This window comes from Indicator indicator, chromosome 1 (assembly GCF_027791375.1).
Source record: "Indicator indicator isolate 239-I01 chromosome 1, UM_Iind_1.1, whole genome shotgun sequence".
Classification (NCBI taxonomy): Eukaryota; Metazoa; Chordata; class Aves; order Piciformes; family Indicatoridae; genus Indicator; species Indicator indicator.
The window spans coordinates 56,270,747-56,294,015 of NC_072010.1; the positions used below are offsets into that span (position 1 = coordinate 56,270,747).

At 38.4% G+C, this 23,269-nt stretch overlaps 1 protein-coding gene across 1 annotated transcript in view; it reads right to left on the reverse strand.

The window, feature by feature from the left end:
* DZIP1 (DAZ interacting zinc finger protein 1) overlaps window positions 1–22,995 on the reverse strand; it is a 33,866-nt gene extending 10,871 nt beyond the window's left edge. Inside the window, exons 1-12 of the mRNA XM_054380697.1 lie at window positions 22,915–22,995; window positions 22,464–22,760; window positions 21,913–22,410; window positions 18,367–18,451; window positions 16,731–16,855; window positions 14,624–14,785; window positions 13,748–13,885; window positions 12,739–12,801; window positions 11,345–11,482; window positions 9,395–9,440; window positions 7,685–7,741; window positions 533–592 (exon numbers count right to left, since the gene is read on the reverse strand). Coding sequence (XP_054236672.1) covers window positions 533–592; window positions 7,685–7,741; window positions 9,395–9,440; window positions 11,345–11,482; window positions 12,739–12,801; window positions 13,748–13,885; window positions 14,624–14,785; window positions 16,731–16,855; window positions 18,367–18,451; window positions 21,913–22,410; window positions 22,464–22,760; window positions 22,915–22,995 — 1,750 coding nt within the window. The remainder of the gene's footprint in view (window positions 1–532; window positions 593–7,684; window positions 7,742–9,394; window positions 9,441–11,344; window positions 11,483–12,738; window positions 12,802–13,747; window positions 13,886–14,623; window positions 14,786–16,730; window positions 16,856–18,366; window positions 18,452–21,912; window positions 22,411–22,463; window positions 22,761–22,914) is intronic.
* Window positions 22,996–23,269: the final 274 nt, after the last annotated feature.

Here is a 23,269-nt window from a genome sequence, read left to right on the forward strand (position 1 = left end):
GCTCAGAGGTAGGTATAACTTACAGTACTTGCAAAAGTATCTTTGGTGCATTTATGAAAGTAGGCAGCTTCAACCTCCACCAACTTCCTTCTTCTATCCGAATTCCCTATTCTCTTCTACAGAGTTTGAAAAGGGATTAAGCACATCTTAACGGCATCTTATCTTTGGAGTTTGAAAAGGGATTAAGCACATCTTAACGGCATCAGCACCAAAAATCTCCTAGTAAGGGAGTACTCCCTAGTAGATATTTTTGCTTGGTTTAGCTCAAATGCTTTTAGCCATATGCAATATGCCTGCTGTAGAGAGTCAGCCATATTTTCGTAACAACAGTGCACTTTGATAAAGAACTAATAGTAACAGTATTTACAAACACCACTAGTAAACAGGAGACTAACACCAACAAGAAATGTTCCCACCCAAATCACATAAACATAATGACACACAATAAAAAATACCCTAGGTATCAAATAATAATTACTTTCTGTTTTCATGAAACACATGCCACTATACTTTGAGCTAAATCAACCATTACCTTTTTCCTCTTCTGAAAGCTCCTCTATGGGTTCCAGCATATGCACCAAGGGTGCCTGCTCTAATAACAAGGAAGAACAGGAACACCAGACAAACAGGACAGAAGAAGGTCAAGGTCCAGAGGGGGAAAGTTAGGCAACAAGAAACACACTGAAACAATTCTATGATGTCAACTTTCCTGATTGATGACAACCTGCTTAACAATCACAAACCCAATGCAGTGCGTCTCTTCACTGCCTTGGTGGCACATTTTGTGGTGGAGATCCTAACACAATAGTCATTTCAGGAGGGACTCAGTTGCCCAGACATGGATGTCTAGTGCCACCTTAGATATATCAGAGTTTTAAGACATCAGTACAGGGCTGGCTGACACATCACAGCTACAGAAAAACCTTTGCCCTTCGGGAAGAGGCCAGGTGTCTACAATGACACTACTATCCAGGATGAAGTAAATTAATAAATACTGTCATTCCCTTTCTTGTAAGAAACATTTTAATTTTAAAATTTGCTTTAAAATATGTGCAGTTTGATGCTAAAAGTTACAAAAGACAAGTGAAATGGGCAGACATAGAAATTCTCAGAAGCATGGAAAAAAATGTCAACTCATTATTCCAAATAATTATGAAGTATCAAGTCCATACACGTAAGGCATAAGAGAAATTTTGTGTGTGTGTGTGTATATATACATATATATATATGGATAATTTCCTTTAAAACCAATTTTTAAAAAATCTTCAATTACTCCAATACAGTGAAATTCAGTATTACCGTGCTTTAAAGAAATCTTGAACTGTCCTCTGCAGAAAACAGTTTCCTAGACACACTGAAATTATCATTCTACAGGCTATCAGGTACAATGTGATTTATATAAATGAAGCCAGAGTACAGTTTATTTACAGGTTTACAGACTTCAGATACAAGAAATGCATGAAAATGCTTACATGTAGATTAATAAAAATGCAGGTCTTTAAAATGTTAATATTCCGCTTCCAAAAATTATTTCATTGAAAATCAGAACCTGAGTTTCTTCTGGGGTTTATGATAAAACCAGAGATATGCCAACTATACTTTTAACACTCAACTACTGGCAGAACAGAAGACAACAATTTATTGGCCGATATTTTAGGCCAACATCATAACACTTGCCCCAGGCTTCACAAGAAACCTTTGGTCCTATAAATGATTGTTACACTGCATGGGTAGGAGGTAAGGAAGTAACACTGCAGTAATGATGCCTCCTCTTCAGCACTTCTCGTACAATGAGATACGAACATGGGTGCACTTTGATGGGTAACCACAATGAAATGAGCACTCAGATAAATGTGACACTGTCACATCTCCAACATTCCCCATGTGAGGGGGACTAAAACTTGTGGTGTAAATGCTTAAGTATGGGAGCTGCTCTCTCCATGTTTTCCATACTTGTATACGTACATATTCATACTCCATACTTGTATATATTCAGCCTCTCACCAGCTTCTCCAAGCAGGTTACCATACTTAAAATTTGCTCCTGTATAAATTTTACCAAATAAGAAGTTCTAAAAATATGCGTATTACACCATCAGAAGTTGCTAACAAGATGCAAATGTCAACGTATTTCATGGAAACTTTAAAGCAAAACTCAGTGAGACATGAGTAGGCTTCTGGTCTTTCAGTCTCTAAGGCTGTAAAATTTAATAGTGGCCAGAGCATTTCTGGGCATTACACCATGATCCTTCACACTACTGCTGTTGGTGCTGTTGCCCTGTACCAACTAACATTCTCCAAAACAATGTTCAGGAACAGTTTGGGATCCTTACTAAAGTCTCCAGTGAACCTGTTTTGGAGAACAGAGACAGAAGCACACGTTGAGATGTTGTAGAGGGATTTAATGATTTAATTCAGCTGTATGGGCATGAGGTCTCCAATTTTCTTGGCTGGACCTACTGACAGTAAGCCAGCTGCTGTGCAATTGGATTTAATCTATATATGTTTTACCTGTACTTTACTCAAATGTAATTTGCTTAAAGGAGCTGACTCATCTCTCCACAAGCCCTTTTCAAGTAAGTTAAGATGAAAAGCCCAGTCTCCATAACTCCGGCTTGATAAAACCTGTTGATCTGGCATAATGGTATATGCATCACTTCTTCAGTATACTAGAAACATACAAAGTTAGAAAAAGAATAGTTGCAAGAGCAACCCCAAAATGTGCTATTGGTACATGCAATACTGTTGTCTGTCGATGACAGAAGGGATTGAGTACATGAGGCAGTGCAACATCAGCACCAACTTCTCCAACGTAAGTGGGCCTTCTCTTGCTCTTTACACTGTACACATTCTAAGAGGTACTTATTAAACATCACATTGGACTCAAATGTAAGAGACACTGGCTTGGTTCACTACCCCTCTGGTTTATAGACAGGTATGGAGATCATTCCCCTTAAGGAGCTCTATCCTTATGTTTACCAGAGATGCACATCTAGCCATCTGATTAGACCTCTTAGCTCTTACCTTATTGCATGTCCTTGAAATCAGCAGTAGCTGAATATTACCAAGCTTACTTTTAGGAATCATTTAAGTCTGGCTACCCAACTAGACCTCAAACCTGTACACAGCAGTTTTTGCTAACTTCAAATCTAAAACAATGCTGCTGATGCAGAATGAAATCCTAACTGCTCTGAATTACTGTAACCTCCTCTAGTTCATCCAACTTTTTTTCCCAAAATCTCACCAATCCACCAGCCAATGTTAGCCTTAAACAAGTATTCACTACAACTTCTGACGTAAATAGGAGCCAGTTATCTTTCTGTCAATTATCAGCCCTAAATCTAAGGTCATCTGACTCTACAGCACTGCTCTACATCAGCATCTTCAACATTGGGATTTGCTGGCCAGGATCTTACTCCCAGCTTTCAACCTAGCCTGAGTGTTAAACCTACATAGACTGCTACCTTCTTTTTTGGACTCCCATCTAGAAATAAATTACTTACTCATAGTCACTTCTCAGGTCCCCAGTCCAGCTGAACACTGAAATTGCATTCTTGCCTTACTGGAAGTAGATCCCAGGAGGACTGAAGCAAGGCAGAAGCTATGTTGTGCTTCAGCAGATCAGCTTCGTTGAACTACCAATGTACTGGTAGAATTGGAAATTACATTAGTCTTGTGGGTAAGATGCAACCTCAGTTATATTTTGTTCAGTGACACAATCTGAACCCTGGCTTTCACTCATCTCCGCTCCTTTCTTGGCTATAAAATAAGCCATAAGCTTCAACTTCAAACTGAAACCTATTCAGTTGGCCGCCGCTGCTGCTGCTACCTTAAGTGATCCTTCTTAAGTCAATCATAACTATCTTTTACAACTGATGCCTGTCTAACCCTAAGCCCAGGTCAGTGACCCCTGTAAAATCCTGTTCAGCAATAACCAGATGCCTCTGGGTGATATCAGCCCTTTGCAGACCCTGCCATGCATCAACTTCTGCTGGCATGAACTACCTTAACTCCAAAGCTAATTCACTTGGTTGTCCCCAAGAGTCCCACACCTGACCCTAATCAAAGAGTATTATTGCTAAATCCTACAGCTAGCCCAGGGGCAAATTCTAGACACATCTTCCCCTGAATGTCATCAGCCACCCTCAGTCTCAAATGTAGCCTACCTTTCCTGTCATGCTCGAACGTAACTAAACGTCAGCCTCCAACGTCAGTCTTAACAGAGGCTGGTTAAATTTATATCTCACTGTCCTGAACCTAGCCATGTAACACTAGCTATCATTAAGACCAGCAACCTTAAGATGATCTCCACGATGATGTGTCTGTCACCTCACATCTTCCAGAATATCTCTTCTGCCAGGTATTATGTGGAGAAGTAGATGAGGTGTGTTTCAAAAGTACATGTTGCCTTAATTTCTTCGGTGGATAATTACACTACTGAAAAACTACGTGCCTGGCACATTTTGATGAATGATTCAATACCTGTTTTAAATAATAATTGAAGGTGGGATAGGAAAATACATTTAACAATAATGCAAAATTCAGACTGTACTTCAAGCATACTATATATTATTTGTCTGTTCTTATCTACTACTTTGACAAAATCCAATATTCTGATAGTAATACTGAAGAAGCAGTCTTCTGGCAAACATGTAAAGGAGAAACCATGCCTACTTACTGCAAAATGTGAAAGTGTTACAACTATCTTATCCATAGTGATCAGCCACAGTAAACATTTCATATTTGCAATATTGAAACCAAAGATAAAATATAAAATTTCTGTGCTGAAAATTGCTGTATTTCTTAAAGATGTAAGTAATGTAAGCCATGGCTATAGTCATTATATACTCCTTCAATCTATACTTAATTTTCACTTCCAAAGAGCTGCCAGACTTTATCTGTGCTACCTGTAATTTTGACCATCATCTTTGAATCAATAAACTTCATACATTTTTCTCCTAACTAATCAATGGAAAGCCATATACTGCACATAAGCAGCATAAATATTAATTTAAAATCAATATTCTTAAACATGATACAGTTTTGACACTTACCTGAGGCCTCTAAGTTAGGAGCCTAGTCATCTCAGACTCCTTCTACAGTCAACGAAGAGACACAGGCAACTTCAAAGAGCAATTCAGATTTTAGATCAGCTGAACCAGACTCTGAAGGTGCCCCTTTTCTCTGTTAACTGTCTAGAAAGACTACTTCAACTGAATGTTCCTCATGTGCTTCAGCTATGTCTCTAATTATAGCTGGGTCTTAGTCCACACCATGTTTGAAGTTTGAGACATCGGTTTTAATGGGAAATATCTTTGCTTTTTAACCACAGTCTTCAATTCCATCTAATATATTACTGACCTAACAAAGATTAAATACTGAATAACTACCAACATTTAAGAGTAATACAGAAGCCAAAGCCTGATTTTGAAATACAATTCAAAAAATAGTAATTGTAACATATCTGTTGCCTTTACAGAATTAATCTTTGAAAATAAGACCTTAGTTAATATCTGCACAAAGCCCTACAGCTACCTCAGAAACAGACAGAAGAATGACCAGCCAGAATGGCACTGAAGGCACACTACTGGCTCTTGCAAGAAATAAGTGAGTAAGATTTCAGATGTGCAGAATATGTATTAGGAGGCAAAAACTTCCAAACAACTTTAAAAAGCATGCTTAATTTCACATTAGAAAGCCTTTTCCAGATTTTTTTTTTCAAACAGAAAAAAAAAAAGGAATATATTCCACATACAGGCAATTGTTTGGTAGGAAAACTATAGCTCTCTTGATTTCAGAAATGCTCTGTGCTAAATAAATTTGAATACAGACGGTATCAGCAAGTGCTTTCATTTTTATAGTGGCATAAGATACAGCAATTATGTCTTAATTCAGAAGGCAAGTCAATCCCTTGAGGAGGCCTAAAAATGCTGTGAAAGGCACTACAACTTCTGCTAACCTTTATATCCAGAAATTAAGTAAGATAAGTTTAAGAAAACTCCAGAAGGGAAGAAAGGGAACAGACAGAGAGACCTGCAGAGATAAATAAAATAATCATCAGCAAAGGAATTTGAAGGAAACATCTTCTTTGAGGTTTCATAATAAAGTGATAGTGATTTTTTTTTTGTGTATCAAATGGCAGGAACAGCCTTTTATATCTTGAGAAGTTTCACAAGGTGTCACAAACTTCCTATTTGGAACAGCAAGAAATCAGAATGAGCTGATTTAAATTATCAGTGTACAGAAAATATTAATGTCCACAGAACTGTCTTCCTCCTCAGTACAATGGAAGTAAATGCTCTAAGAAAGCAATACTTCACAAGCTTGGTCAAGTAATAGCAGCATTATTCTTCATAAAACTAATTTCTTAAACAAAGGGCAATAGATAAGCTACTTGTTGTGAGATCTCTTAACCAGAACCAGCACTGAATGGTGCAATGAAGCTGGTTTGAATGGAAAAGAATGAGACTAATATTATTACTAATAATCAATACTTAATATATTACTACTTTTCTGCACTCAACATTTCATCTATGTAGTTTCACTTTAAAACCTTCAAGCAATGAACTACTAACCTTGTGTAAGTTAAAATTAAATCTCTGTATTATTCGAACAAATTAATAAATAAAATCTATTTTGCTTTGTTTAATAATTCTTGTCACAACAAATATTTTTAGATTAACACTCCACATTCATCATTTCTTCATTCCTCATCAAGTTATCAAAACCTTTTGTTGCATACTGGCCCCTTCTCCCCATTTGCCTTTTCTCAGCTTTTGGAATTTGGAATTTCTTGGAATTTTCTTAGACAAATTCCACTTCATCTTCCTCTAACTTGTTTTACAGCTAAGAGAAATAATAATAAACTCCCATTATTTAATTATACTTCAATACTTCATATTAATAAACTGAGTTCTATCATTTAAATATTTTACTTGCTCAAAGTTGTTTTTTCATTACTTTGCTACTTAAAATGAAAATAAAAGAATTAATTGTTCACAGAATATTGGCATGGTAACAATATTCTCCATTACTTTGCATACTGAGAAATAAAACCTACTTTCACAAAGTACAAAACAATGTAAAGAAAATTTCCTCCCTTTCCCCCCCATTTCTAAACAATATCACAATTCCACAAGTTAAAATAATGATCTATATGTAACCACAAATATACTCTGGAAGAACTATCTAGGTGGGAATGACTGTTTATTTTGATTGTTACTTCTGTATTTTTCCTTCTGCCACTTGAAATCACATGAAAAATAAAATATTTCAAGAGTTATAAAACAAACACCTCCACAAAATTCCCTATGCAAATTCTGGTACGTGCATGTACCTGTCCAGTATATGCATATACCAGATAAGCATTTTTTCTAGAAAAAAAGATTTCTTCACTTACCTTTAAGTGCTTAAATACTACACACAGGCTAGGAAATAATTCTCAAATTATTTTCTTCTGGTTTTCATTTATTATTATTATGATGATGATGATGTACTATCTTTACAATTACTCCATAGGAATTCTCACTGCTGGCATACAGTAAAGCAAGTTAAATTACTTTCTCCCAAAATAACTACTCTTACAGCTATGATTTCACAAGCAATACACTTCAGAAGACAGTGTGTTAGAGTTGAAAGACCTGGATCTCGACCTACCAAAAAAACAAAAAACCCAAAAAACTTACCATGCATTACTGGTGGGCTTGGTTTAGATTCTTCAAGATGCTCTACAGTAGTGCTCACTACAACAGCATAAAAGTAATAACTAACATAAATGTATTATAATAAGCAGTAACAGATATGTAAAGATTCTTAAATGTAACAATATTTAATCATATTTACATATTACACAATTTTGGACTTTAATGGGGAAAACCCCCAAAGGAATAATTTACAAAGTAAACAATGGTCCTTCACAAGATACAAATATGTCTCTATATATCCTTAAAACTTTTAATACTTCTAGAAGCAGGAAAATAAACTAGTAACTAAATCATCACTAAACTAGAATGTGATCATCTCTCCAGTCATGTCTGCACACTGCTTTGTTTCCCAGGGAATCACAGAATCATAGAATTATCAGGGCTGGAAGGGACCTCAAGGATCACCTAGTTCCAATCCCCCTGCCATGGGCAGGGACACCTCACAGGTTGCTCAGGTCAGGTTGCCCCAAGCCACATCCAGCCTGGCCTTAAAAAATTCCAGGGATAGGGCATCTACCACCTCCCTGGGCAACCTGTTCCAGTGTCTCACCACCCTCATGGTGAAGAGCTTATTCCTAACATCCAGTCTGAATCTACCCACTTCTAGTTTTGCTCCATTCGCCCTAGTCCTATCACTACTTGACACCCTAAAATGTCCCCCTCCAGCTTTCTTGTAGGCCCCTTTAAGTCCACAATAAGGACTCCTCAGAGCCTTCTCCTCTCCAGACTGAACAGCCCCAACTCTCCCAGGAAAGAAGCCGTGGCCCAAAGCTTTTGGTCAAGTCCAGCCCCATCAAGGACTGTATTCCCCCAAAAGGATCTGCTCTATCCACATTTCCAATCACTTAGCACAAACCATACCCCTATCACATACAGAGCATAGCCTAGGAGTGAATTACCACCTCAATTCTGTTTTCCTCCAATCAGTTTGGGGCCTAGGAGCACATTCACCTGTGTGCCATGGTGTTACACTTGCCTGCGCTTCAGTGTGGTTGAATATCACCAGTTATCTCCAGCTGAAAAGCCACATAGCCACACTGTTACTATGCTCTCCTCAAACTAACCTACTCCCTGTTGTTAAATTCAGTCCAAGCCAATGTCTTGCTAAGAGAGCAAGATGGTTTGCAAACTGGGATTAGAATTAATTCAGCTGTCATTATCTATTATAATAAATTCAAGTCACTGCAACTACAGCATCAACTATACGGGTGTTTGTGATGCAGGATTGCAACCTAAAACACTATTATCAGGTCTAGCTAGTTGTAATGGACTTTAGATGTTAAAGCACTGCAGACAACAAATACCAGAGTTCTTAAAATTCTTTGAGTATCTGTATCTTAAGAGACAAAATCAGTATCTTTCAGTATATTTTCCCTCTGCAGCCTAAGGACAGTCAGGAACAATTAAAATGGCACTTCATAAAGCAAAGTCAGAACTTGTTTACATAACATAAAATAGAGTTGCTTTATTTCAATCTCTTCACTACTCAAGGAATCAGCTTTTTTATAGTAGAAGTCCTTACAGCTGCTAAATACGAACTTGGCACGGAAACAGGTAGGCATCCTGTGAAATAGATTGCCAGTACTGATTTGATATTCACTAAGTAAAGTTTATGTTTATATGTGTATTTGTTTCAGTCAAGCTGCTGAAATCAGAAACAAAACATGCTTTCTCTTAACAGATTGTACTTACCGTCATGTGGTTTAACACTTGCAACTGATCTTGTGGACAATTCTAACTGTAAGAGAAAAGACAGATACATGAAATGTAAATACTCAGTATCTAGAAATGCACATTTCATACAAAATACCTAGTTTCAGTGCTATCCTGTAACAAATTATTATGATTCGGGAGGAAAACACTACTTTTACAGAACTCTATGCTACAGCTAGCATACATTTCATTCATGCTGGAAGAATGATGAAGACTTATTTCTGTTTGTTGACTTATGTGAACTCATGCTTTGTACAACTTGTTATTACAAGCCATAAAGTGAAATAAGAGTGGGCTTATGGGCTACTTCAGTACTTACTGTTTCAATACCTGATGCTTCAGCAATTTGTGTTCAGTTTGCCAGTCTGGTGCCAATCCAGAAACGCTTAAATTACATGCTGATTTTAAATGTATGAACTGTTCTCCTGTCTGCTCTACACCCAAGACATGCACCAAACAAATCTGAGAGAGTACAGGAAAACAAGCTGGCTGTAACTCAATCAAAAGAAAACAGGAAAGTTGTGAATCCTGTATTAACGATACAAACTGTGTTCTGCACTCTAGTTCCCAAAACAGACGCTAAGCTCAAACTATATAGACAGACACTCAATGTTAGCTGGAGCTGGCACAAAACACCAACCCTGGTCCTCTTCTATTTATCAGTTTGGTTATAGCCCGTAATGTTCCAATTCATTGTCCACAGAGTTTGGATTCCACAAGAGTGTTTCCAGGGACTGAGAATGTAGATTTTCACAACTGTATTTGAAAAACACCAATCTCAGATCCCTCCCAACCTATTTTACATTTGCAGTCATATAGGCTTGCTGTAAAAAACATCCCTTTACTACAAGAAATTTGTCTCAGATTAAGTTCTCTATTGTTTCAGATATCAAATTTGCCAAGGTGGAGAAGTAAAAACATTTATAGGTTTAATGTTAATCAGAAGAAAAAAGGGTAAAATCAGATGTTGATTTATAAAGAATGCACTACCTAATAGGGGAACAGGTTGTAAGGAGCACATAATCATGCCATAGTCTAAGCTTCAGACCATCCAGATATTTACAGACCAATCACCTCGAGGAAATCTATAGTTATGTTTTAACAAAAGCCTATTTTAAAGAGGAAACAATCCATTTCCAAACAATTAACTCCATAAAATCACAGACTTTCTCAAGTTGAAAGGAACCCTTAAGGATCATAAAGTCCAACTCCTTCCTCCTCCAGGGCTACCTAAAACTAAGCCATATAACAGAGTGAAATCCAGAAGTTCCTTGAACTCTGACAGCTTGGTGCTGTGACCATGTCCCTGGGAAGCCTGTTCCAGAGACCAGCCACCCTCTCAGTGAAGAGCCTTTGATCCAATCTGAACTTCCTCTTACACCGCTTCATTCCATTTTCTCATGTGCTGTCACTGGTCACCACAGGGAGCAGATCAACACTTCCTTCTTCACTGCCCCACTTGAGGAAGCTGTAGATTATTATGAGGCCACCCCTTAGTCTTCTCATCCCCAAGATGAACAAACCAAGTGACTTCAGTCACTATTCCTAAATCTTGCCCTTGAGGCCTTTCACCATCTTGGTCACCTCCTCTGCACACACTCTTAATAGCTTAATGTTCTTCTTGTATTGAGGCACCCAAAACTACACATGGTACTCCAAATGGGGCTGCACCAGTGCGGTGTACAGTGAGACAACCACATCTGGATTTTTAAGCCACTCCTACTAAACTGTGTTCTAATTCCTGGTTTACACTCCTGTGTTTCTCTTCCAGATCTAATCTTATTCATCCACATAGTTTTCAAAGTGTAACAAAAATAGTACAGCAATAAAACTCAGAATATTAAATAGGCAACCAGAGATACACCAAATACTAGAAAAAATATTTCTGTGCCCTACATTCTCTGAAAGAGAGTGCTTCAGAAAACAGACCTGCTTCCTCAGAGCAATAATCAGATCACTTTGCTCTTGAAGTTTCTGCCCGAATTCTTCTGCTTTCCTCCTGTAAAAGCTGGTTTTTTTACTCTGGTCTTCCCTCAATGATTTAAATTTTTGAATCTGCAACTGCAGCTAGAAAGCAATCAGAGGAAAAGTAACTTCATATTAGTATTATATAAAATATTTTAATGCTACGAAGTTTAAACACAGAGTGTCGTGCTTAAAAATGCTAACATTTTTTTCTATCAAAACCTTAAATGCCTCCTGCAATTTCATTGGAACTTGTGTCTACTACAAACAGGTGTCTGGATCACTTTTTATTTACACAAGGAAGACTACCTAAATCTCAATACAAAGAAAGGGACATACAAACACATGCTGCTAAGATTGACTAAAAGTAAGGTTGCAGAAAAAGAATGTAACTCTATAAAAATGTTACAGTTGTAAAGTCAAATAATGGTATTTTAAGGAGACGAGATGTGAATTTGCATGATGAACCTGATGCATTATCTCAGAATGCAGAATAAAGGGAACAATATTTCAGGTGTACCATCCCAAAAGTCATACTTACATTACTCCTCCCTTATTCTATTCTTGCATTGTATGTGGGTGTATCATTAACTACATCCTTTTTGGGGAATGTTCCACGGTTCCTCCCCATTGCTTTCTTGCCAGAGGAGGAGAAGCATTGGTCAGAACACTATGATCTGCACAGTTCTTACATGGTCACATGGATGAAAGGAAAATGAAAAGAAAAGAAGCAAGAGAAACAAAGCAGGAAAGAGATTAAAAAGAAATGCAGACATTTAAAAAAAAGAAATCTGAGGAAGAAAAGCTTTATAGTAAAATACATAAACTGATGCAAAATAAAATGCCATGGTGTTTTTTTTTCCTGGAAAAGCTGAACAGATTCTGCGTTAGAAAGCTACAAGACAATAAGCAGCACAGAAATGACAGAAAGTGGAAAAAAAAGATTTGAGACACGTGCCATAGGTCCATGGTAGCTAAAGGTACAGGGCAGATGAAAGCTACATGTTGACAATTACATTTCAACCATCCAGCACATCCACGTAACACAGGTAACACTGCATAATACAGTGCTCACAGAATTATCTGTAAACTCTGCAAAAGACAGATACAGTCTCAGGTGTCTGTCAGATTCCTAAGTGATAAATCCCATTTCAACCCTGGCCTTAACTGATATCCTTGCATAACAAAAATATAGAGATAATAAACCCAATTATGAGTGCATACTCCTATAAACTCTTGATACATAGATTAGATTTCTAATCCAACAGAGGTATTACAGCATATCAAGAACTACTGACAGGGTACAAAAATAAGAAAAAAGTCTCCTTTTATTTTAATTGGTTTACTGTGTAATTTACCTCAGACTTTTCTTTCTCGTGTGCATGAGCAAAGGCCTGCATTCTAGACGTCCACTTGCTTTCCTGCATAGAAGAAATCAATATTAATTCCAACACCACAGTAACATTTGGTTCAAAATGTACAGCTTTATTTTTGTAAATAAGCCATAAATACAGAAAATGTTATTGATTATAGGAAACTTGAATAACCCCGTATTTAATAGCTAGACCAATCCTCAGCATATCTTACACATCTGAGTGTGGCTTTCTTAACATAAATCACTCTAGAAACTATCTATTTGCTCCTTGATTTTGTACATACAGTGATTATGAGTGAGAAATACACAAGTATTTTGATACATGCCCGCGTGTTCCTAAGACTAGTACGAGCAGGGTTCCCCCCCCCCCGCCAAAGTCACTTCAAGCACTCATTAACAATGTATTTTATGTAATTATGGTAAAAATCAGTATTAATATATAAGTTTGAGTGAACTGAATTTTCTTTGATGAAATTAAAAACCCCAAAGTAAAGCTCACGAAGTTTCCCACATCTTTAAGTAGAAGTAACCAAAATTCTGGATCACACCAGCAGTATACAAAGGCCTCCATATCCCAAGAACCATGAAATAATGCATCTTTCAAAAGTGTCCAAAAAAAGAAAAAAAAAAGAAAAGAAAGAGTAAAAAAGTGGATTTGGGGTTTTTTGTGTGTGTGGTTTTTCTGTTTGTTTGGTGGTGGGGTGAGTCACAGAGCAATACACTAACCTTGGTCTCAGTGACCCTTCTAGCTCAATTTTGCCTACAGCTGGGATTTTGGATTGTCCAACAGATTTCCACCAGCATCAGCAGTTGCACTACTGAGATGATACAGTCCTAGTACACAAGTTACACCTGACACACTCAAGGTATTTTGGGCATTGAGAGGGATGAGAATTTTACTTACGGATTTAAAATCATACTCAGAGATATAAAAAATTGAAAAGAACGTAAGTAGTCTGTCAAAAGCAATACATTAAAAGTTACACTGTTACCTGTTTTTCAAGAACTTTAACCACATTATGATAATCCTGAGAATTCTGAGGTTTCTCTTCTGTAAATTCTTGGCTGTCTGTCAGTGTCCCTAAATTGGATTTTTGCTGCATATTGGACTTTTGTAGTTCTAACAGTTGCTAAAAGGAGGGAGGGAAAAATGAAGACCTGAATATACATATTTTTTTCCCTAAAACTCTCATTTAATCCAAAATTTACTTTAAAAATAACTACAGAAAGACTGCATAAGGCACTTCTAAGTCACTTCAATTTTCAATTCACATTTTACACATTTCATATAATAATTACTATCTGCATCTAACACAAATATACCTTCCAAATATACACAGGAACTAGCAGCTACAAGATGTAAGCTGCTCTGGAAATGCTGCACGTATTTGTTTTCTGACCCATTTATAGTTTTACGATTCTCTTTCTAGTCACACTTTGGAAAGCATTTCCAGAGCATCTACTGAAAACAAGCAGTTTGTGCTGTCAGGACTGCAATGCAGAGGTTACTCCCCTCCATGTTAGTTAAGAAAATATTAGTTTGATGGATGCCTATGAGACAGCAATTACAACAATATTTACTAATTTATAAACAGGCACTGAAAAGCTGGGGATTAAGAAAAAGCTGACTTAGTTGCTGAAGGCGTAATTCGTTCATTCCAAACAATGCTGTTAAAAAAAAGGTATTCTGATACTTTATTAGCAGAATTTTACAAATACACAATTATGACTGTCATTCAATCATTATTTCTAAAGTTTTGTAAGAAGACCTCTAAGGTGACTACATCACATTTGAAAAACGTTAAGTTCAATACCATCTACTGTCAGGGATCCATACCTTAAAATGTTGGAAAATTTAAATCACTTACATTTTCTAATGTTGAATTTCTTGAAGATAACTCCTTAAGCTCTTTCATAAACATGTCTTTCACTTTTTCTATTTCATCAGCCAATTTCTCTTTCTCCTCCTCTTTCCATTTATGAAATGATTGTAGAATTTCTTCCTCTTTTGATTTTTGCTGTTCACATTCCTGAAATTATTTTAAAACCATTATTTGTTATTTTTCCCCATATGCAATACTAATTCAAGTACCCCAACTATGTGTGGGAAGCAGTCATTTTGAATGGGCGACACTGTGACATCAAAACCAAGAACAAACACCAGTTTCTTAAGGCTTCTGGGGCAGCAAACTAACACATTGCTAAGCAAAGCAAACACACTTCCAGAAGCTTTCGTAGTTCATTATTTTTCATTGACTAACACATGAATGCCCTTAATTGATCATCCAAAAAAATCAACCAAGATCAGCATCCTATTTCTCACAGAGGCTGTAGGCATATCCATAGGAAAGGACACCACGGCAAGCAAACAAGCACTTCTCCTTAGTAATCTCCAAGCTGCCACTTTTCAGCTGAGAACTTCCTCACAGCTCGATATATTCTTCTAAATCTAGTAAACTTCAATACATTTCTCCTCACATACACTTGCAGTGCCTTTTGGCTGCTTTAACCTTCAGCAGTTGCAACATCTTTTGCCAACAAGCTCCACAGGTCTACTCCAATTTGCATGAAGAGCCAGGTACTTTTTTGTTCTTGTTTTTATTTGAACCTGCTAGGTTCATTTCATGGATGGCAGGTCATGAACTTGAAAGTGAATGACTGATACCTATTCACCCTATGTAACCTGTGACTTTACAGACATGAGTATTTCATCCATACCAAGCTGTTATCTTTTTTTTTTTCAGACTGACAACTATTTGCATGCTCAGTTATTCTAAATACACATTGATCATCCTTGTAGTTCATCTCCACAACTTAAAATTATATGATACCTTTTTTTGACAAGAAGGGACTAGACAGAATCATAGAATAGCAGAGGCTGTAAGGGACATCTAGAGATAATCTACTCTGACTGCCCTGCCAAAACAGCTTCCCCTAATCCTCTTCATAGCCCTCTGCTGGATTCTCTTCTGTGGTTCCCTGCCCTCTTGAACTGGGGAGCCCAGAATTTGACACAATAGTCCAGCTGCTGCCTCACCACAACATAGTAGAGAAGATTCACAGAACGTTAGGGGTTAGAAGGCACCTTGAAAGATCATCTAGTCCCGCTCCCCTGCCAGAGCAGGATCCCCTAGAGTAGGTCACACAAAATGCATCCAGTTGGGTTTTGAATGTATCCAGAGGAGGCTCCACAGCCTCTCTGGGCAGTCTGTTCCAGTGCTCTGTCACCCTTATGTTTACATAGAACCTCCTATGCTCCAGCTTGCACCTGCTGCCCCTTGTCCAGTGATGTCATTGGACATCACTGAAAAGAGCCTCAAACTCCACTAAGAAGTTCTGAATATTGGGTGACATATTAAGACAAGGTTTTCACAGGTTATTTTATCAGCCACACAGTCCTACTTTTGAATGTGATACAGAGCAAACTGCAAAACCAAGATCAAGATCTAAATTAACCATTGAAAGTATCTTGTCTCTTACACCAAGAATTTGCTCTTTAGCGAATCACAAAGCCCTTCCCCTTAAAAAAATTCCATTCCTGCTTCCATAGTAAATTACCTGATTGTATTTAAACAGAAATGAAAAGAATAAACCTTACTAATTTTATAATGTACACATAAAATCAGTCATATTAGAAACATTTAATCATCACAAAGTATCATTATATTAAAAATAGCTTGTTTCACCACAGCAAGGCAATTTCATCTGATTCAACAAGCCACACTTATCTTAGGAACATAAATGCTACAAGAAGTGTTCTCTAAGTATTCATATAAAATATACCTAAACCAAAAGTGAGGCAAAAGCAGACATTCAAAATTATGGAGGAGTGAGGGGAGATACGTTCTATGCCCAAGAACCATTGCTGCCAGGCACACAAGCTGTAGACACATTTTTGTTCTGTTCCAGTTACAAAATGAGTGAACACAAAGTACTAATTCTTTTCAGAGGTTCGTGTTATTTAGAACATGTTACCTTAGAAAATCGGACTGTATAAGCCTGTTGTTCAGCCTCCAACTGGGACCTGGTGAGCTGTAACTGCTCCTTCAGTTTATCAATCTCATCCTGCAGTTTGTCTGTCTTTGCTTTCCTCTTTTGTTCTGTTTGAAATAAAAAACACAGGTAAAAAATATTTGTTTTAATTTCTGGAAATGTGATAGTGTTTCAGTAACATCATCATGAAGTGTGACTCTCATAAATCACTTCCCTTCCCACTACCATGATTCTCCAAAGATGCTTTAAAATACATAATGTTCTCTGGACTGCTAACATTATCATCAAAGACCGAAAAATACTGATATTAGTGACATGTGAAATAGTTTATGAAGTATTTGCAAATATTATATAACCTAATTTCAAAGGAAGCTAAGCAACACAGGCTTAAAAAAGGATACTTGATGGGCAAAGTGAACCTCAATTATTCAATTATGCTATATTCAAGTTACTGTATGTAACTTTTGCAAGGATTCCATGTGGAATAGAACTCATTACCTGGAATGAATCAGAGGGAATTTCTCTGTAATGAAGCATGTTAAAATATGCAAAAATTCTAACACTTAAAATTTGAAACACTTGATGAATTTACCAAGGTTTTACTATCCTGTCATCTGTGAATCTGAGCACAATGCCGAATATTATTTCAAAAATAACAGCATGGAGAATTTCCCTCATATATCCATTTCAGACTAATTCTTTATATGATAACTAGTCCAAATGGTTCTGCGGCATCTTCCACTATCATTCTTATCAAGTGTGAAGCGCACAAGAGCTTCTTTCTTCTTCCAATATATTAAGGCTTCTTCAGACATTTACTCAGACCTCTCTCATTCTTCCTGCTGTTACAGTTCAGACATTGCTAGATTCTTCCCAGTCTTTCTCCTCTCAGATGCTCTTTTTTCCAAACTTATTTCTAATCACTGCTACTTGTCAATGCTTGCCAAGTCAATTGCTTGCTTAGCAATAAACAACAAGCATGCAGCTTAACTGGAAGGAGAGGATTTAGAGATGAACGAAACAAACATTGAAAGCCATATTTTTCAAAATAAAGATTTTGAAATGAAGACAGACAAAAGTATATAAATTAGTGGTGTAGTACCCATGGTTATCATAGATACATGAATTTAGATTATTCCTGACAGTTTCTTTTTCTCGCTATGTTTTACAGATGATTTAGTTCAGGAGAGCTATTCCAGGTGAGTTGGATTATCTTCTGTACTGATAATTCATACATATTCACAATCTATTTTTTTTCTTAGCACAACTTCTTAATTTTACCCACACCTTCATAAAACACATGCCTACAGAGAAACTGTGCTCTGAACTCTGCTGCTGTCTGAAGTATTCTGTGGAAATGTTAACTTGAAAAACTACTGTAAATGGGATGCAATTTTTTTGTCAATTATTTTGCAGAGACTGAAAAATATGTTGTCTAATACATTTTGTCAGGTGATAGTGTTTGCATTCACACAAATTGGTATCTTCCACCTAAAAATGGAACATGGAAAATCGTTCTTCCCAGTTACACAGAAGCACAGATTGCACTTCCTCACTATAATTATACTTAAAAAAAAAAAATTATCTTAAATTTTTTTTATAACATTAAAGCACGTACCAATCTGAGATTCTTCCGGATGACGCCTTTGCATGTGACTTTGTAAAAAGGAATAGCTCATAAATGCCTTTTCACATAACTGACACTACAAAAACCAGATAAAAACATTCTTGTTATTATTAGTAATATCTGTTTGGTAAGTATAGCGGTTTATGGTTATTACATTATGCCCAGATGTCAAAAGTAGGCAACTTCAGTAACACTCCATTTCACAAGAATGACTAAAATTCTCACAATGCCAAATTTCTGTGAAGTTATTAAAATATTTGTCTTTCAATGTATCTTAGTGATGCTCACAGGCAAGAATCCTACTGTGCTAGTAGCACTTGTACAAACTTTGAACTAAAACGACTCTGACCAAGTTTAAGTTCAAATGCAAACCACAGTTAAGAGATAAATATAGGTAGGTAAAAGAAGTATAAGGCTAAAGTAAGACAACACCATACAGCAAAATACACACTGGCTCCAGCCAATTAGTAGCTCAGGTACTCTTAAGACTTTTGTATCACAGCAAAAGAGAGCACCATACAATCAGAAAAAAAAAAAAAAACAAACTCAGCATGGATTTGAATATGCATAATTGAGTAGTAAGGTGACAACTAGCAGGACCACAGATATGTAAAATGGTCAGACATCTCAACTAAAGAATGCAATACACAATTTTGCAAAAGAAGGTACGCACTTTTGTATGCTACCTAGCACCCTTCTGAAGTGCAAAACTGTTTACATTACTGCTCCCATAATTTACTATTTTTTTACTTGAACTTGTAGCCATATTTTAAGTCAAATTTGAATCCTACCCATTTTAAAAGATTCTTTTGTTCGCCTTCGAAGTACATTCCACTAATGTTGAGAATATTAAGAACAGATGGGTAGTACATGGACAGATGCTACTGCTACAGATACACTGATAAGACTGTGAATCAAAGCCCATAATCACTTTATCACTTTAAGTTGGGTTGCTTGTTATCTCTTTCCTATACTTGTTTTTTTTTTCCAAAGAAATATATTCTAACAAAGCACAAATACTCATCTGAGTCCTTTATCCTCATCAGTGTGCTTTGACTGTAAAAGACTGACTTAACAGATTCAAGACCTTGTCACCACAATCAAATTCTCAGATTTCACCCAATATTTAAAATACTGCCACTGACAGTTAGGTCACTAGGGCCATGAATTATTAAGACAAATTATGTTGGACAAATGCAAAAAAGTACTAATATAAAGCCAAAATAGAGAGACAGCATGGTAGCAAAGCATTGCTACCAACCAAGAGGGAGCTCACAGTATAACAGATTGCACATGATTTATGGAATGAAATTGGCTGTGAAATAATGTTGCTCATTCAAGCACAAACTTCATGTCAGTTTGACTTGCTGGTAGTGTAAAAATGCTCTTACTGCAGGAGACAGGATTAACACAGGGAATATTTAGGTTTTGAAATATTTAACATTACTCTTGCAAACCACTTTTCACACTGTTAGACACAAGGTGCACTTTCTGCCTACACTGAACATAATATAAGATTTCTGAAGCAAGTATCAAAAAACAAATTATTATTTAAAATTAAATTTGTATTACTCAGATGAAGTTTTCAAATTATGACTTGTAGGCACCAGTACCATTTTATAGTACTATTTCATGGTTAAACTTGTATCAGTAGCAGATTAAAGGCATTAAAGATGAATTCGAAAGCATGGCTACATTGGATATAAAGCGTGCCTCTACTGAAAAAAGCAAATAACCATTTACAGGGTTATTTGCCAAACAGCCAAAGCTCTAAGGGAATGAAATTTGAACTACCCTCTCAGGAACACAAACAAAAACCTTATTAGCCGGCACTGCAGATCAGTCAAGATCACGGCACAGAAAAATAATACACAATTATTGTTTACTGATCACACTGCTGCCCTGCATTTGCAAACCCTAGGGAGAGTTTATCTCTGCCATTCACACTCAGAATCCTGAACGCACCATAAGAACTGCAGGAACTATTAAAAGTCACCCTCCAAACTCACTTTTCCCATGGGAACCTAAATGACTTCCAAAAGCAACAAGTTACTAACAGCAAGAGAAAAACGGGGGAGGGCTGTGTTTATATGAAATTAGAACTAACAAATGGGAAATAGCTTTCCATTTCTGCTTTACTGTAATTGCCACCAAACAGAAGGGTAGTGATGAGCCAAGTTCACTACCGTGTTCTTCAGCTTCCACTGAGACAGCTGTATTCTACAAATATTTCAAGAAAACTTGGTAATATTTCACTGGCAATCACAGTATGAGAATTATATAAGTTTACAAATAAAATTATGCATGCAATCATTTTTCTTTTGCTACACAAGACAGACAAACTGCTTTGTAAGTTGCATTTATGTTTTTTAAAATGAAAAAACATCAGCAGCTTATCCTTAAGACTGACACTTGAATGCATTGAGACAAGGTTCCCATGAAGTCTACCATATGTATAGCTCTCCTCTCAGGGCATAAGGCATCTTTTCCTTTACAGAAACACCTGAGACAACTTAGTTGATGCCTTAAAAAATAAAATTTTGCCAGCCTGCTGAGTATCATGCTATGAGATAATACTGTACATACTACAAGAGAGCTTGCATTGGTTTTGTACCACATAATTAAAGAGAATTTCAACAACAATCAAGACTGCTAGTATGCCAATAATTAAATAAAAAACCCTACCATGCAACAAAACCACAAAACATCAAAACCCTTAACTTTGAACACATAGAGGCAAAGGACCAGCCTGAAATCATGTCTAGTCTGCACGAAGTGTACTCTCTAGACTACATCTGAAGCTCCAGTTTGCACTCCTGAAATCTACTGAAAAATGTTGAAGCTGAAAAATATTTAAATCAAACTACTACACCCAGAACACAAAAACTCATCCCCAAAAAACAGAGCGTCAGGACACAGAGAGTCAGAACAGCAATGTACTAAATGCTTTTAGGGAAGATCCTAAAGGAACAGACTGTTGTGGAGTTAAGGATGAACTGTCTCACTGGGGCTTCTTTACCATCATGCCTGAGTCACCTCTGAGTCACACACACAAACAGAAACTTTGTGCCTAGAGAAAGCTAACACAGGAAATCGACAACTTGCAGACAAGTAGGTTACTACTTAACAGCAGTTCTGATGCACTTGCCCTGTGTGTTTTCTGACCTGTGTGTTGGCTGACAGACAAGGAAAGATAGCAACAGAAAGTAGTAACATGTTTAGTGTTGGTATGTATATGTGTATCTGACACCTCATACATGTCAAAAAGAAACCCAAGAATAAAGAGCACTTGCTAGTAAAAAGATTCCTTAAAATAATGCAGCAGTCTCCCAAACGTCTGTGATGCTAGCTGTGAAACACAAATGGGAAGTGAACCACCTGCAAGCAGTGCACTTTTTCACAGCGTCAATGGTTCTTCCAGCTCCAGCCTCTTGCCCAGCAAAGCCATAGCGCCCCAGCACAGTGGGGCTGCTCCACCAGACACGCTCAGAGCAGGTAAGGTTTAAGTGACTGGGTTACCAAGACCTCTCCTCTCACCTGGTGGTAGCTGGCTCTGGCTTCTAGCATCATCTGCTGGGTGCTGATCATCTTCTTCCTCCGCCGGCACTCCTCCTTAAGCGCCTTGATCTCCTGGAGGCGATGGGTCAACTCCTTGTTCAGCTGGTCGCGCTGGGCCTGGGCCGCTCGCAGAGCCTCCTCCAGGCTGCCGAGCTGGGCGCTGAGGTACTCCTGGGAGTGCAGCAGGTATTCGGTGGAGAGCTGGGCCAGGCGCAGCAGCTTGAGCAGCAGCGAGTCGGCAGGGCCCTGGCAGTGGGGGCAGCGCTCCCGCTCAGCGCTGCAGAAAGTGACGTGCTCCAGGTGTTCCTGCAGAGCCGCCACGTCCCCCTCCCGCGACACCCGCTCCACGTCCACGGCGCTCAGCCGACGCCAATCCGGGCCCTCATGGCGGCTGCGGAACTGGAAGGCGGGAAACGGCGCCGACCCGGCGCCGCCTCCCCCAGCCGCCGGTGGGTAGTAGGCGCGCTCGGTAAAGGGCTGCGGGAGAGAGAGACACGGCTCAACCCAGGCCAGCACCCACTCAGCCTCACCGTCTGCTCGCCCGCCCTCCCTGCCTGGCGCTCACCATATCCGGACTCCGTCCCGTAGGCTCCGCTCCACACCAGCGTCCTCCGCGTCTCTATGGAAGCCGCTGCCTGCACGGGGTGGGAGGCGGGAGTAAGACTCAGCCGCACCGCCTCTCGCCCGCCCCGCCGCTCCCGCACATCACTCTGCGCTGTCAGAGGCACCCAGGGACCCGCCGCGGGCTGGCAGTCGCTACGCTGCCCATGCAGTACCTGTGTTCCACGGTGGGGACTCGGCTCCGTGTACGGCACGAATCCCGTCAGCTACCCATCCCGGTGTCGTCTTTCCCTCAATACCTCCACACTTGCTTAGCAGCCTCACGCTAAGGAGTCCACTACCACGGCCCCCTGCGCGCCTCCTGCCCTAAAGCCGTAGGCTGTACCGATGTGTCCTTTGCCATCTTCACATGTTACTTACATCTACAAATACATCCTCAGCTACGCTATCACGAATATAGACCGTTACCACAATTGTACAGCGCACGTTTCCTCTCTCCATATGCCCTTCACTTCGCCACAGAAGTCTATATACGGTACCCTATTGACTACTTCACTTCTTGCATCAACATGCCTCCCAACCCACAATCCTGTCCCTCCTGACTTACAAACCTTTCTCACTCTATCACGATGTTACACTCCCCAGATGTGGTGACATCTGTGACCTCCCCACCATCAGCATTTGGTACATCTGCCACTTCTCTGTACATCTGCTCTACACTGCTGCATGCTCACGTGCCTCAGCTTGTAGCTCCATGCAATCTCCAGTGCAACTC